This window comes from Bubalus bubalis, chromosome 5 (genome assembly GCF_019923935.1).
Source record: "Bubalus bubalis isolate 160015118507 breed Murrah chromosome 5, NDDB_SH_1, whole genome shotgun sequence".
In the NCBI taxonomy this organism is placed as follows: Eukaryota; Metazoa; Chordata; class Mammalia; order Artiodactyla; family Bovidae; genus Bubalus; species Bubalus bubalis.
This window is the reverse complement of record NC_059161.1, coordinates 16,565,104-16,581,091: the sequence shown is the minus strand read 5'-3', so window position 1 is coordinate 16,581,091 and position 15,988 is coordinate 16,565,104. Positions and strand designations below refer to the sequence as shown.

At 42.5% G+C, this 15,988-nt stretch overlaps 1 protein-coding gene across 2 annotated transcripts in view; it reads right to left on the bottom strand.

The window, feature by feature from the left end:
• The window catches only part of NMNAT2 (nicotinamide nucleotide adenylyltransferase 2), a 220,484-nt gene that overhangs the window by 154,243 nt on the left and 50,253 nt on the right, over window positions 1-15,988 (bottom strand). For both annotated transcript variants that reach the window (XM_025285503.3, XM_025285504.3), the window contains exon 4: window positions 11,245-11,390. In XM_025285503.3, the coding sequence (XP_025141288.1) occupies window positions 11,245-11,390 (146 nt within the window). The remainder of the gene's footprint in view (window positions 1-11,244; window positions 11,391-15,988) is intronic.

The following is a 15,988-nucleotide window of genomic DNA, read 5'->3' as shown; positions in this document are numbered from 1 at the left end:
GGGAGAAAAAGTACTCCATATTTTTTTTTAATTTCTGAATTTTTTGCTTGCTCCATGTGGCTTTTGGGGTTTTAGTTCCTCAACCAAGGATTGCACCCAGGCCCTCAGCAGTGAAGGCGCAGAATCTTAACCACTGGCCCACCAGGGAATTCCCCTTCCATAGTTAGACGAGTGAAAGGAAATAATAACTTTAAAATGCTTATATAAAATCATGGTGTCAGAATCCTATAAAGACAACATTGACATTTGGGAGGTAGGTCCCACATCTGCAATGCACTTCTCTGCCTGGGTAAAGTCTAAACTCTTTGGTGTCCACCCCCTACCCCTGCCAGACCTGTTTTCTGGCTCTCTCATCTCCTGCCCTTTCCTGTCTCCACCCACACTCCAGTCACCTAGCAAGCTCCCTGAAGGTCCCTTCATGTGTGAAGCTGTTTGGGGCCTTTTCACATACTAGCTCTTGGCCCAGAATGACTCCTACCTTCAAGCTCACTCTCACTACACCTGCCCTGGTGGTCCTCCCACCATACCTGGAGGGATCACTTTTCCCTCTGTGTTCCCACTTTACGTCATTCTCCCCTCTTTTAAGGCACTTTGACTCAAATGGCTATGTACAGCTTATCTCCTCTACAGAAGATGGTCTCCCTGAGGCATAAGAAGGAATGCCTTTAATTGAGGCCTAGCACAGTGCCTGAGACATATTCATAACTCAATAATCATCTATTGAATGAATTAATGCTCACTGATCCCTCGTAAAGACTTTACCTTCTCTGCCACAGAAAGAATGTAGAACTGAGGTTGGAATAGTAGGTAATTCTAACATTTCATTCATTCACTCATTCAACAGACATTTATTGAGCATTATGGCTAGGCAGTCTTCAAGGAGCCTGAGATATATGAGTGAGCAGAGCAAATGAAGATTCCCTGTATTTGAAGAGCTCACATGCTAGCTGGGGATACAGACATTAAACAATAAAGGGTGAAAGATAACATCTATCTTTGTTAAAGCTATCAGAGCTTCCCTGATAGCTCAGTTGGTAAAGAATCTGCCTGCAAAGCAGGAGACCCTGGTTCGATTCCTGGGTCGGGAAGACCCACTGGAGAAGGAATAGGTTACCCCCTCCAGAATTCTTGGGCTTCCCTGTGGCTCAGCTGGTAAAGAATCTGCCTGCAATGTGGGAGACCTGGGTTTTATCCCTGGGTTGGGAAGATCCCCTGGAGAAAGGAAAGGGTACTTACTCCAGTATTCTGGCCTGGAGAATTCCATGGACTGTATGGTCCATGGGGCCACAAAGAGTCGGACACGACTGAGTGACTTTCACTTCACTTCACTTTGTCTTTTTTAAAAGGGGACAAGAGACAAGAGAAAAAGATATAAGTAGAGTATGATAAAGGGGATTGGGAGTGTATGAGCTGTGATGTCAAATTATGTGATCAGGGAAGCAGGACCTGTCAAGTAGACAGTGAGAGGTTGCATTTGGACAAAGACTTAGAGAGTGAAATAGACATGGGGGTATATGGCGGAAGGGCATTCTAGGCAGTGAGAACATTCAGTGAAGACTCTAAGGATAAAACAAGAGGTCAGTGAGGTTGGCTAAAAGTGAGATGGCAAAGAGATGTGTTGATGTAGGGAGACAAGGGGGGAAAGGTGGCGGGTCTTGGAGACCTTGTAAATCATTCAAATGACTTTGACCCTGAATGAAATAGGGAACCGTTGGAGAGTTTTCAGCAGAGGAGCAACATGATCTGACTTACATCTGACTTACATTTTACAAGGATCACTCAGCTATTTTGTTGAGAATTTAATATTGGGCCAAGGGTAGAGAAAAACTATAAGCATTTAGTCTTATCTAGGGGCTAGATTTCACTCCCTCTCCTACTGTCTGGTAAATATTATATGAGGTCAATATGTCTGAGCATAGTTACCCATGTGGAGGCAACCTGATGAAGGAGAAAGCAGAAAAATAATGCAATTCAGCTGTTACCACTTTCCAGGTTAGCCTCTGAGTCTTGCTCCTTTTCTACCTCTTCCTTTTACTCCCTTATCACCAAAATTACAAGAATTTCCCTGGTTGGCTCACTTGTTCAGAACAAAAGAGAATTATGCCATAGATTTAGTGGAAAACAGTTTAATGGTAGTAGAGTTTAAAGAGGCTCAAATAAGGTTAACTCCATTATTAAAATGATCATGGGGAAGACGATGATGCTGGTAGTCTTTATAATATTTGCCTTTGCTGCAGAGTTTGTAGATCATTGAGATACTGCACAAAAGGAGGAGGGAGCCAATGCCAGGAAGATGGCCTTAGTCATACCATGTAAGCCATTGAACATCTTTTTTAGTCTAAAATATTTCTGAGGCTATCTGCCAAACTGTATTTTTTTTTAAAAGCAAATGTGATCCAGGCATTTGAATGCTTATAATTGGAAAACCTATGACAATGGAAAATTGCATTCTTTGTAAACTGACACTGCATTTACCTATATTGAGATATGGAACACATATCCATAAAGTTGTATAAGTGAAAGTGAAGTCGCTCAGTCGTGTCCGACTCTTTGCGACCCCATGGACTGTAGCCTATCAGGCTCCTCCGTCCATGGGATTTTCCAGGCAAGAGTGCTGGAGTGGATTGCCATTTCCTTCTCCAGGGGATCTTCCCGACCCAGGAATCAAACCCGGGTCTCCCACATTGCAGGCAGATGCTTTACCATCTGAGTCACCAGGGAAATAAAATGCATTCCTATATCCCAGTTCTTAGTTTGTTAGATCAGATCCTTAAAAATTATTTTAAATGCCTTTGTTTAACCAAAATTTGGTGTGCTGAGTATTTTTTTTAAACCAGTGTTAAAAAAAAATATTTAGGGACTTCCCCAGCAGTCCAGTGGTTAAGACTCTGCCTTCTAATGCAAGGAGTGTGGGTTTGATCCCTGGTTAGGGAAGTAAGGTCCCACATGCCATGGGGTGTGGCCAAAAATTAAAGAAAAAAATTAATGCATTCCTTTGTTCCTTTAGAATCTTTCTTGAGCAATTCAGGATGAGTTGAACACTTTAAAAATGAACTGAGAACTCTACTAGAAAGTGTGTATTTCATAGTATCATTAAATATTGATTAAGTATCCACTACACATACAGCACTGTATTAGTAGCTAAGAGGACCATGATATTATAAAACTTAGATTTGAATCTTTTTAAAGAAACACTTGCAAAATGGGGTTTTCATTCTCTTTCCCGGTCATGCATAGTTTACTTTTACAATTATTGCCTATCAACAGAAAAATAACAGAAAATAGAGATTATCCACCTAGTTGTGCATTTTCCTTTCATGTCTGAGGATCTCTCTAAAGCAGAGGGAGATCCAGGCTTGAGGGTTGACAGGTTACGTTTCCAGTTGAGTTTGCCTCCACACTTTAGGCTGTTCATTTGACTTGGTCTAAAATTGGAAATTTGTGTAGAAGTGTTTCTCTTGAGACTTGCAACATTTTAAAGGATGCTCCTACTAAGCAGCAATGCAAACTAAAAGTCATAGAAACCTCTTAATTCTGATAGTTCTAAGCATAATCATTTGGATATGTAGAATAAGATCAAGGAAAATGAAAAGAGAAACTTAAAATTAATATTTCTTCATTTCAAAATTTTTAGCACATCAACCTTCTGGGTTATATCCTATTCCTTGGTTTGAGACACGTTCTAGATGGGAGAGTTGCCTATCATAATTAGCATAATTACGTCCACTCAGGGTTCAGTCAATCAGTTCAGCAGGAGAAAGTAAACCTGTTCATGTAGGCAAAAATATCTACATTTTTTTTTCAGCCATTATTCTCATGTCATGAGCAGACACAGCCCTTGCCAATGAAACTACCATGAGTGATGCATGCGTTTCCATTATTGAACCTTCAACTTACCAGTGAATTAGAATTTCCAAGCATCCACCTAAATGTATTAGGTTGGCCAAAAAGTTTGCTTGGGTTTTTCGTAACACTGTATGAAAAAACCTGAATGAGATTTTTGGTCAGCCTTATATTGTATTATTACAGCTCTCTTCACAATGATGGGTAAGTTTTGGAATGGCCTTTTGAACTGCATCAACTGTTTTCAGTTTCACAGCCTCAACATTACAAAAGAGTCAACTTTAGGGTTATAAAAAAGCTAGCAAACTCTTTATCTTTTTATTTCCATAATGTTAATGAATTTCAATATATTTCTTGAATGAAGAGCTTTGAATAATCCAAATGGAACCTACTGGGAGTTTTCATTTGAAGTTTCAGATGTCTCAGGCTACAAAGAACCTTTGAATTTAAGTATTTCCTTCTTTTGCATTAGGCTTCCCTGGTGGCTCAGACAGTAAAGAAATCTGCCTACAGCGCAGTAGACCCAGGCTCAATCCATGGGTTAGGAAGACCCCCTGGAGAAGGGAATGACAACCCAGTTCAGTATTTTGCCTGGAGATTCCAAGGCCAGAGGAGGTTGGCATGCTATAGTCCACAGGGTTGCAAAGAGTCAGACATGACTGAATGACTTTCACTTTCTTTGGCATTAGTATTAATACTTGGTTAGAATGCATATTCCCAAAATTTTAGAGTAGGAAATATGAATCTTCACTTTCCTCACCAAACCCAAACCTGCTTCTTTTCCATAATGTTCTTTATCCATCCACCTTGGATTAAAACCTGCCAATTACACTAGACTATTTTGCCATCACCTACCCATCAAGTCACAAAATAAGGATCTTTTACCTTCTAAATATTTTTAAATACACATTCACTCTCCATCCCAAATCCCACCAACCTGGGCAAGGTAATAGTCTTTTCTGACTTGAACTCTGTACTGCTGAAATAGGTTCCTAGCTGGTCATCACATCTCCATCCTTTCCCTTCACCAATTTATATTCAAAATTCAATTAAATCACAATTTCATGAATATGATTATTACATCCCTTTTCTTAAAATATGCAATATTTGTCATTGTCATTGGCATAAACTCTAAATTTTTTAATAGGACGTAAAGTCTTCATGATTGATCAGAATTCCACCTAACTTTCCAGTCTTATCTCTTACTCCCCCCCGCATCTTGAATCCTCCTGAGCTCTTTTGTTCTAATATGTCATGGCTCTCTATCTCATCACCCCAGCCCTTATGCATGCTTGATTCCTCCATCAGGAACAACATTCTACACATTCTTTTTTTTTTTTTTAATTCAACAACTATTATGAAGCAAAGACTTGCTTTTTGCAATTGTTATTATAGTATACTATTGGGTTGGCCAAAGAGTTTGTTCAGGTTTTTCTGGAACATCATACAAAAACTCAAATGAACTTTTTGGCCAATCCCATATGCAGCTGTGCTGTGCTTAGTCGCTCATTTGTGTCTGACTCTTTGTCATCCCGTGGACTCTAGCCCTCCCGGCTCCTCTGTCCATGGGGATTCTCCAGGCAAGAATACTGGAGTGGGTTGCCATGCCTTCCTCCAGGGGATCTTCCCAGCCCAGTGATCAAACCCAGGTCTCCCACACTGCAGGTGGATTCTTTATTGTCTGAGCCCCCAGGGAAGCCCAAGAATACTGGAGTGGGTAGCAGATTCCTTCTCCAGGGGAACTTCCTGACCCAGGAATTGAACTGGGGTCACCTGTATTGCAGGTGGATTCTTTACCAGATGAGCTACCAGGGAAGCCCCAACCCCATATTATGGAGAGCCTATTCCATGTTAGGTACTAGTAAGTAAATCAATAGTTAAACCAAGCATAGTTTCTGTCTCAGTAAAGTTTATTGTCTAGCATGGGAAATAGTCATGAAACAAAGAACGAGATTAGAGTTACGACATGGAAAATATAAAGTTATGCAGGATCAAATGTCAGGTAACCACACTTAATATAGGAGTCAGTGGAGGTTCCCTGAGGAAGTTCTGCTGGGGCTAAAATCTGAAGGATGAGTAGGAGCTAGTTGTGGTAACAGAATAGTGGAGAAGGAGGAGAAATGGTGAAAGAAATGTCCCAGCCACACAGTTAAATGGACAATACACAAATACTGAGAAAAGAAATAACTTGTCCTCATTATAAGACTTCCTTGGTGGCTCAGATGGTAAAGAATCCGCCTGCAATGTGGGAGACTTGGGTTGGGAAGATTCCTTGGAGAAGGGAACAGCTACCCACTCCAGTATCCTGGCTTGGAGAATTCCATGGACAGAGGAGCCTGGTAGACTACAGTTCATGGGGTCGCAAAGAGTCAAACATGACTGAGGCTTTCACTTTCACTTTTTCCTTATTATAAGCATAAGATATTGGGAACAGATATCTTTACTGAATATACTTTGTTGGTGGTTTGTGTTGCAAAGGTAAACAATTTATAAAGTTCTCAGTACCCTTTGTTGATAACTAAGTTCAATGGCTCCTCTTTTCATAAATGCTGTTGTAATTAAAGGAATAAAAAAGCATCTGTGGTGAGATACAGAGTCTGTATATCAGGAAATTGATTCTATTTGACTTTTGCTTTATGAGTGTGAACAAATGACTTAAACCTGTTCCTCTGCTTTGTTGTTTATAAAAGAGTGATGATAACACTATCCAGTTTAACTTACAGGGTGGTATCAAATAGTGGTGCAAAAGCACCACTTAATGAGCCATACTGCTTAATGATCTTTTTTAAAATATGCATTTCAAACACACTATATAATTTCTTGATTTTAGACTGACGGAGGAGCCTGGTAGGCTGCAGTCCATGGGGTTGCTAAGAGTCGGACACGACTGAGCGACTTCACTTTCACTTTTCACTTTTATGCATTGGAGAAGGAAATGGCAACCCACTCCAGTGTTCTTGCCTTGAGAATCCCAGGGACAGGGGAGCCTGGTGGGCTGCTGTCTATGGGGTCGCACAGAGTCGGACACAACTGAAGTGACTTAGCAGCAGCAGCTACATATTGGTAGCAACTCAAATTAATTTTTCTTATGATTCTAGCTGTAGCAATAGGGGCTGCAATTCCAATTTCACAGCAAGTAGAAAGTCGTCTTCATTAGCTTTCAAGAGAAACAGAATTGGATTATGTCTCTTTTCAAAAAACCCAACTGTTCAATTCAAAAATATTTTGAAGCAGAAAAACTGGAAAATCCAGTTATTTTGCACTCATCAAATAAACAGGACACATTTCTTCTGTGATCAAGTCCCTCAATTCCTTTACTTTTCATGGAAGTTAATCTGATCAGTCTTTCCTTACTTTTCTGTTTAAACTTACTATCTGATCTCCCACTAGCATTCACGCATGCATGTGTGCCAAGTCGCTTCAGTCATGTCCAACTCTTTGCGGCCCCATGAACTGTAGGCCGCCAGGCCCCTCTGTCCATGGGGATTCTCCAGGCAAAAATACTGGAGTGGGTTGCCGTTGCCTCCTCCAGGGGATCTTCCTGACCCAGAGATCTCTCCCACTGGCATATTTATTGACAAACATGGCAATACAAATGCAAAGAAAGTTTTACTGAAATATAATCTCTCATGCTTAATAACTAAGAATTTACAGGTTAAAAAGAAAAAGAGAGACTTTCTAGCCTCATGTTATTTTTGTATGTAATAAGGCAGACATGAAATAAGACACCATGGGTTTAGGGGTCTACTTAGCCAAAACCTTTTATTCATCCCTGAAAGCATTTTAGTTACAGTTAAATATATAGGTGTCAAATATCTCTATCACAAATATTGATCTTTTCTTACATATTTCCATAGTCATAAACAAGAATAATATCAATTCCCCTTTCAGAATCAAAGGACAAGTTCATTCTGAAATATTTTATACATGTTGAGAACTGTACAAGTACTACTTTACAGAGATGAAGAGTGAGTTTTTAGTTCTGAATGTCACTTTTTTGTTTGTTTGTTTACAGTCTCTTTTTTCTTTGGTGAGCAAAATTGGATTTCAAAATATAGGAGCTCTATTAAAGGTGTCTAATTTCAAAGTCCTATTTGGGTCTTTAATTAAATTTATTTTTTGCTGTTTGTTGTTTAGTCTCTCAGCCATATTCATTTCTTTTGCAACCCCACGGACTGTAGCCCTCTGTCCATGGATTTCCCAGGCAAGAACACTGGAGTGGGTTGTCATGCCCTCCTCCAGGGGATCTTCCTGACCCAGGGATTGAACCCGCAGCTCCTGTTGAGGCTCCTGCCACATCTCGTGTACTGCAGGTGGATTTTTTTTTTTTTTTTTTACCTCTAAGCTATGGGGGAATCTTTTTTTATTTGATTGTGGCGGGTCTTATTTGCAGCCTATGGGATTTTTCATCTTCACTGGGGCATGCAGGTTCTTTTAGTTGCAGCATGTGAACTCAGGTGTAGTACGTGGGATCTAGTTCTCTGACCAGGGATGGAATCCAGGCACCCTGCATTGGGATGGCAGGGTCTTAGTCACTGGACCACCAGGGAAGTCCTTGTTTGGGTCTTTTAAAAGTTTTTCTATTACTAATTTCAAGAATCTTTAAGAAGCTTGATCATTTTATTGCATTAATTCTGTATTGTTGGGGGAAATTTTTTAAAAGTCATTTAAAAGGAGAAAATAGATCATGGATGATTGGTTTCTTTAGAAATGGGGAACAGCTCTTAAGGAAATGCATATTTAGGAAACTTACTTAGTTGATGGCAAATTTAATTCTAATCTGTTAGTATATGCTTGAAGAAAATAGAGTTCATGGAATTATACAGTCAGAAGATTAGTGAGCGCTTCTTTCTACTTTTGGTACAGTGCAAAGACCTATTCAAGAGGAATCTGAAATGTGGGGTTCAAGTCTCATTTCTGCCACCCACTCTCCATGTCACTTAAGCTACTTAAGAAAGCCACTTGGCCTCTGAACATCAGTTTCTTGTTTGTAAAATGGAGATAATGATGCCTTTCTTATAAGCTTCTTACTAGGAATAAGAGACATACACAATGAAAATGCTTTGTAAATCAGAAGCTGCTTTACAAAAATAAATTAACAAAACTTATCACTAGCTCAAAGATTCCCATAAGAGAGTCTACAAAAAACAGCTTAATATGTACTTTGGGTTCTTGTTCCCTTTTCAATGTATATGTGCTAAATCCTTCATTAGGTTATAAGCTCCTTAAAGCCACAGTGGGCACACCATATCCTCTTTGACGTTGCTCTCTGGACTACACATAATGGACACTCAAAAGGCTTTGTTGACAGATATTCTCTCCTCTTCCTCAGTTCCACTGGCAAGCAAAAATCACTACTGTCAAAAAGTCTAAACCTCTCTGCTGTAATCCATATTTATTTCCTTATATTCTCTCCTCTAAAGTCATGGAGAATTGGCAGGTCAGCAGCAACTTAACAAAGCCTCAAGGCAAAATCCTTTGTACTCAATCTAAATCTTCCCCTTTTGCAATACAAAACAAGTGGAATTAAGTACATCCTTGGCTCCAGGAAGAAAGGGAGAGTACCTGCTGGCCCACTAAAGATTTCTAGAGCCACGGAATTCCACAGGAAAGTCCCCCCATCTCTGGGTAACTGAGAGGAATAAAGTATAACAACAGAAAATGGCTAGAGGAAAGACTCACAGAGAAGAACAGGAGTGAAGACACCAAAATCAAAAGAAGGTGAAAAGAAAGTGTTCCCAGGGCACTGATACTCTCTTAGAAGGCTGATGACATGCTCTGCTCTACCCTCATGCTTGAACAACAGTCTTTAATAGGTAAGTTGGAACCAGCTCCTGACCCAACGCTTTTAAAAGTGAAAGTACCGCGATGAGGAAGAGATGGCTACCTCAGTCTCCCTCCTAGGATCCTATGAATGTGCCTATACGATGCGCACTCTGCTCAAAGTATACTCTTTTCATGAGGTTTTTATTAGGGGTGCCCAGTTCAACTCACCTGTTAGTTTAAAAAAGGAATATTTTTCTTCGAAGCCACCTTGCCCTGTCTTTACCGATACATCGTGGCTTTCATTAAACAGCCCTTAGGAGGGCCCACGCATTCCTCAGGCTCGGGGTAAACACGTGTGTCGGCAGGCAGCTCCGGCGCACCCTGCGTTTCAGCACCACTGTCTCCGGACAGCGCCTCGCTGGCCGACCGGGTTGAGGCCTCCCGTCCTTCACTCATCCACCCCCGGCCCACTCGCTTTCCTCTTTTCCCTCAGTGCCAGAAAAAAAGCACCCCAACTTCTAACTTCTCAATCCTTGCTACTACAGTGACCTCCGCGTCCCTTCCTCGGAGTCTAAACGCGCACGCCCCGGCACCTTCGGGTCCTTCGGCACCAGCACCCGAGCAGCATCGGTGGCCCGAGACCGCCCCCAGGCAAGGATCGCCTTTCCCTCGCCACTTCTGCATCCCAACCCAACAGCCAGGAGCCCCGGTTCGCTCCGTCTCTCTATTCGCCCCAAAGCCTCTGAAAAAAAAAAAAAGCGCGACAATGCCCTCTCCCCACGCCCCAACACACAACACACGCGCACACACACACACACACACACACACACTCATACATACACTCGCACAACGCAAGCCTTGCGGGTGCCATCACCGCCCTGGGCAGAGCCTCAGCCAACTTGGGCCCCATCCTTCAACACCGGCTCGCAGAGGGCCGCCCGCAGCGACCGCCCCGCCTCCTCCCCTTCCTAGGCGACTGGTCCCGGCAGCGGAGCCCAGGCCCCCGCCCCCTGTCCCCCCACCTCCACATTCACTAAGCCTTCCGCCTCGCGCGGGCAATACACGGTCCACAACCCTCAAACATTTGCCCCGGGCCGCCCCCCAAACCATCAGCCAAACCATAAACGAATCTCCTTGGGCCCAGCCCAGTTCCTGGTGTGTTGTGTGTGTGTGTTTGTGTCTCCGAAGCCTATACATCATTAACTCCTTCGAGCTTTCAGCCCAACCTAAACAAATAGCACGTTATCTCCGACCCTCTTCTACCTTCTCCGCGCCCCAGCCTCTTCCCCCATCCGGATCCTCACTCGCCAAGTCGCCAAACGAACCACCGCACCCCAGCCCTCAAACCTCGACCTCCCACCCAACCCAAAACAACACTCGCCTCCAGCCCCTCCCATCCCCCACCCCATGGTCCCCCAGCAAGCCGGGTCTGGCCCGAGCGAGTGACGCCTCGAAAGAGCAGCTGGCATCCCCTGCCGGGAGCCCAGGATAGGGGAGCTGGCCTCTCACCAGCTGAATCAGCCAGCACACCCCTCCGGATGGGCACTCGCCAAACCGTCACACGCCCTGGAAAACACAGGTGCCGGGGAAAGGAGAGAGGCGGAAGCAGTCTCGGGGGTGGGCGGGAGGACTCACCGAACATCTGAATGTGCCCTTTGGTGATGGGATTGAAGCTGCCGCAGGCCAGCAAGATAACGTGCGTCTTGGTGGTCTCGGTCATGGCGCGGGCGGGTCCCTCGCGCTGGCCCAGGGGTCGCTTCTCTTTTTGTGTCTCGATGTGTCTGCAGAGGGAGAAAGGAAGGCGAGGCTCCGGCGGTGGATGCTGTGGACTCCGAGGAGCCGCTCCAGACGCAAACCGCGTCACTCCCCGCCTCCCTTTAACGCTTGCAGCTCCGGCAAGATCCGAGGCTGCCTTTGTATATGCTAAGCTCCGTTCTGCTTTCCTTCTAGCTTCTTTCGCGTCTCTCGAGCTGGTCTCCGTCTCCTCCCTTTCTCTGACCCTACCCCACCTCACCTCTCTTCCTTAGTGTTTATCTACAAATCAAGACGTGGTACCCAAGCCCAACCCTGAACACTCCAACAGGCAACGATCAGCACGATGTGAACCCTTTCTCTTTTCTCCTTCTGAATTAGTTTTCCTCCCCTAATCGAACATTTTTTTTTTCTGTCGACATCAACTTTCTCTAACATTTCCAGCTCCAAAAGTGTTTGATTTTAAGAACTGTTCTCTTTCTCTCCCTCTCAAAATTTTAAGTGAGAAATGACAATTGATCAATTGGGGAGTATTCATTTCTTCTTGTCTTTCCCCCCTTATCTCATGGTTTTGAACTACTAAACTAAGTCCAGAGCTTGACCAAGTGGTTGCCAAGATATAGGAGGAAGCTGAATCCTTTTCCTGGCATACTGCTCCTTTTGTGCGTTGAAGCAATGAGAACACGGATGTCACAGAGTTACTAAAGCTGTGTTTAAAACTACTGTGATCTTACATAAGCTATCAAAATTCAGACAAAGATTTACCCATTCATAACTGTTTGAGTGTCCACGATGTGTTAGACTCTGATATAAACCCTGCTGATAAAGCAAAGTCTCAGTCTTCATCAAGTTTACATTCTACTGGAAAGAGACAGACAATAAACAGAGAAGGAACATATTAGATGGTGATTGTGCCTTGCACAATAAGTGAATGCAGTTCACTCTCTGACAGAACAAAGGGTGAACGAGGAGAGGGGACTAATTGAAATGAAGAAGTTAGGGAAGGCCTCTCTGCGGTGGTGAAATTTAAACTGTGACCCAAATGACAAGGAGTTGCTAGTATAAATATTCTGGGGCAAGGAGGATTTCATTGTCCTCCTAGAAATGAAAGGCCAGAGAGACTTGAGTGTATGAATAATAGGGAAAATGCTAAAAGGGAAGATTGGACTGGTGATCAGGACCAAATCAAGTAGGGCTTGTAGGCTAGGGTAGGGTTTGGATGTTTTTCTAAAAGAAATAACTTAGAGAGGAATACCAAAGGAAACCACTGAAGCTTTTAGGCAGGGAAATGACAAGTAATTTACATTTTTATAAGATCACTCTGGCTTCTCAGTGGAAAAATGGGAAGACAAGGAAAGCATTTAGGAAATCCCGCTGGTAGGTTGGCAGGTGGAGTTGTCCTTGGCCTAGGTTTTATAGAGGTAACGCTGATGAGAAGAAAATGGTCTCAGGATAAATTTTGTTGGTAAAGTTTACAATCTTTGCAAATGAACTAGATGTGAAGGAAGGGAAAAAGAACAATCTAAAAAAGTGTCTAGAAATTTGGCTTAAGTAAATGAGTAGACAGAGAATAAGAAAGATGGGGAAAGAAAGTTTCAGGGATGACCAAGTGTTCTAGTCTGATACAAAAAATAGACCTAATAACTCGAGATTTTTTTAAAATGGAATTAAAACAATGAGATATAATTGACATATACCATTGCATTAGTTTTAGTTGCATGTAATAACTCTGAACTTAGAGATCCATAAGTACAAATATTTACCTTTCTTGGGCTTCTAGATTCTTAGGTAAATTTCTGCCTATTTTAATGGGTTAATTTCTACCTACTTTAATGGGTTGGTCATTGTTTCGTATTTAAGAGCATGTATTTGTGGTGTACAGTAAGTATTTGTTAAATTATACTGAACAGCAAATCAATCTTAATATGCATAAAATTTCTAATTTAAAGACAAGTATCAGAATCGATGTATATTTTAATGGTTTTGTATCTTTCCTGATATGGGATACAGACTAGTGCTGTAGACAAGCAGGAGATATTTAGGGGGGCCTGACTTGGGTTTGAAACTCTGATACTTACTAGCTGAACAAAAAATATTTATTGAATGTCTGCCATGTGCCAGGCACTTGATTTAGGGGCTGTGAACAAACCAAAGTTCCTGCTTTAATACAGCTCACATTCTAGAGGGCAAAACAGATCATTAAAAAAACAAAATAAACATAATGGTAATAGATACCATAGGCTTCTCTGGTGATAAAGAATCTGCCTGTTGATGCAGGAAATGCAGGTTCGATCCCTAGATTGGGAAGATCCCCTGGAGAAGGAAATGGCAACCCACTCCAGTATTCTTGCCTTGGAAACCCCAGGGACAGAGGATCCTGGCAGGCTACAGTCAATGGGGTCGCAAAACGTCGAACACAACTTAGCAACTGAAGAACAACAATGACAACAGACATCACAATGGGAAGGAAAAAAAAGCTAGGTGAGAAGAAAAAGAAAGGGAAACCCTCCTCTATTTAAGTGGTCATAGATGGCCTCTCCAGTAAGATGCGATCTGAACAAGGACCTGAAAGAAGTGAAGGAATGTGTCATTTGAACATCTGGGGAAGAACATAACCTGAAAGAAAGTGAAAGTGAAAGTCGCTCAGTCGTGTCCAACTCTTTTGGACCCCATGGACTATATATATAGTCCATGGAATTCCATGGAAGGGAAGTAGCCATTCCCTTCTGCAGGGGATCTTCCCAACCTAGGAATCAAACCCAGGTCTCCCACATTGCAGGTGGAGTCTTTGCCAGCTGAGCCACCAGGGAAGCCCGATGCAAAGAGCCTGAGGAGCAAGAGTGTTTAGGAGTCTTCAACAAGCACACCTGTACGGCTGGAGCAAAGAAAGTGAGTGGAAAATGGTGGGAGACAGATTGGAAAAATAGGACAGATCAGATAGGGCCTTACAGGCCCTTGTTAGGGCTTTGGCTTTTTCAGAGATAAGAAGTCACTGGAGGGTTTTGAATGGAGAAGTGACATGAGATGACTTACACTTGAAAAGTATCATTTTGGCAGGAAATATAAAATTTGGAGTCATCCGTATAGTTTTATATTTAAAACCATGGGAGTAAATGAGGTCACTTTGGGAGTAACAGATGTACATAAAAAGAAGAAAAAGAGGTGCTCAGACTCAGCTCCAGGACACACCAAATGAATAGCTGACATTCACTATCAACAAGCCCTGGTACTGTAAGCCATCTACAGATGTTAATTCATTTAACACCAAAATCCTGTGAGTTCAAATAATTTTATCCCATTTTAGAGATGTGCGTAAGGGAGAAGACAGAAATGAAATAACTGGTAGGAGTAAGTATGGAGCCAGGTTCAATCCCAGGTACTTTTAATTGAAGGCCCTGCTGTTGATCCAAGGCTATCTCATCTAGTTTCACTGCTATGCTGTACAGGCATACCTTGTTTTGCTGAACTTCACAGAGACTCTTTCTTCTTCAGATTGAACGTTTGTGGTAACCCTGAGTTGAGCATGTGTACCCATACTGTTTTTTCCAACAGCATTTGCTCACTTCGAGTCTCTGTGTCACCGTATTCAAGCTTTTCCATCATTATTATATTTATTACAGTGCTGTGCAATCAGTTGTCTATGGTAATTGTTTAGGAGCACTATGAACCACACCATGTAAGATGGCAAACTTAAATGATAAATCTGTGTTTTGAATGCTCATCTCCCTCCCTCTCCTCAGGCCTCCTTATTTCCTGAGACACAATAACATTGAAATTAGGCCAATTAATAACTCTCCAGTGGCCTGTAAGTGTTCGGGTGAAAGGAAGGGTTGACTGATGTAGCAAACTCCATTGCTGTCTTATTTCAAAAAGCTGCCAGAGCCACCCCAAACTCAGCAATCACCACCTTGATCAGTCAGCAGCTATCAGCATCCAAGACCCTTCATTAGCAAAAACTTTATGACTTGCTGAAGGTACAGATGATGGCTATCATTTTTTTAAGCCAAAAAAAGCATTTTTAAAAATTGAGGCATGTACATTTTTTAAGACATAATGCAATTTCAAAGTTAACTGACCATGCTGCTGCTGCTGCTAAGTCGCTTCAGTTGTGTCCGACTCTGTGCAACCCAATAGATGGCAGCCCACCAGGCTCCCTCATCCGTGGGATTCTCCAGGCAAGAATACTGGAGTGGGTTGCCATTTCCTTCTCCAATGCATGAAAGTGAAAAGTGAAAAGTGAAAGTGAAGTCATTTAGTCGTGTCCGACTCTAGGCGACCCCATGGACTGCAGCCTACCAGGCTCCTCCGTCCATGGGATTTTCCAGGCAAGAGTACTGGAGTGGGGTGCCATTGCCTTCTCCATAACTGACCATAGTACAGTGTAAACATGAATTTTATATGCTTTGAGAAACCAAAAAAATCCATGTGACTCACTTTATTGCCACATTCCTTTATTGTGGTAGTCTAGAACCAAACTTGCAATATTTCTGAGGTATGTCTGGACATTTTTATACATTCATAAAAATAAGGATGACTAGTACTCTTGCCTGGAAAATCTCATGGACGGAGGAGCCTGGTGGGCTGCAGTCCATGGGGTCCATAGTTGGACACGACTGAGCGACTTCAC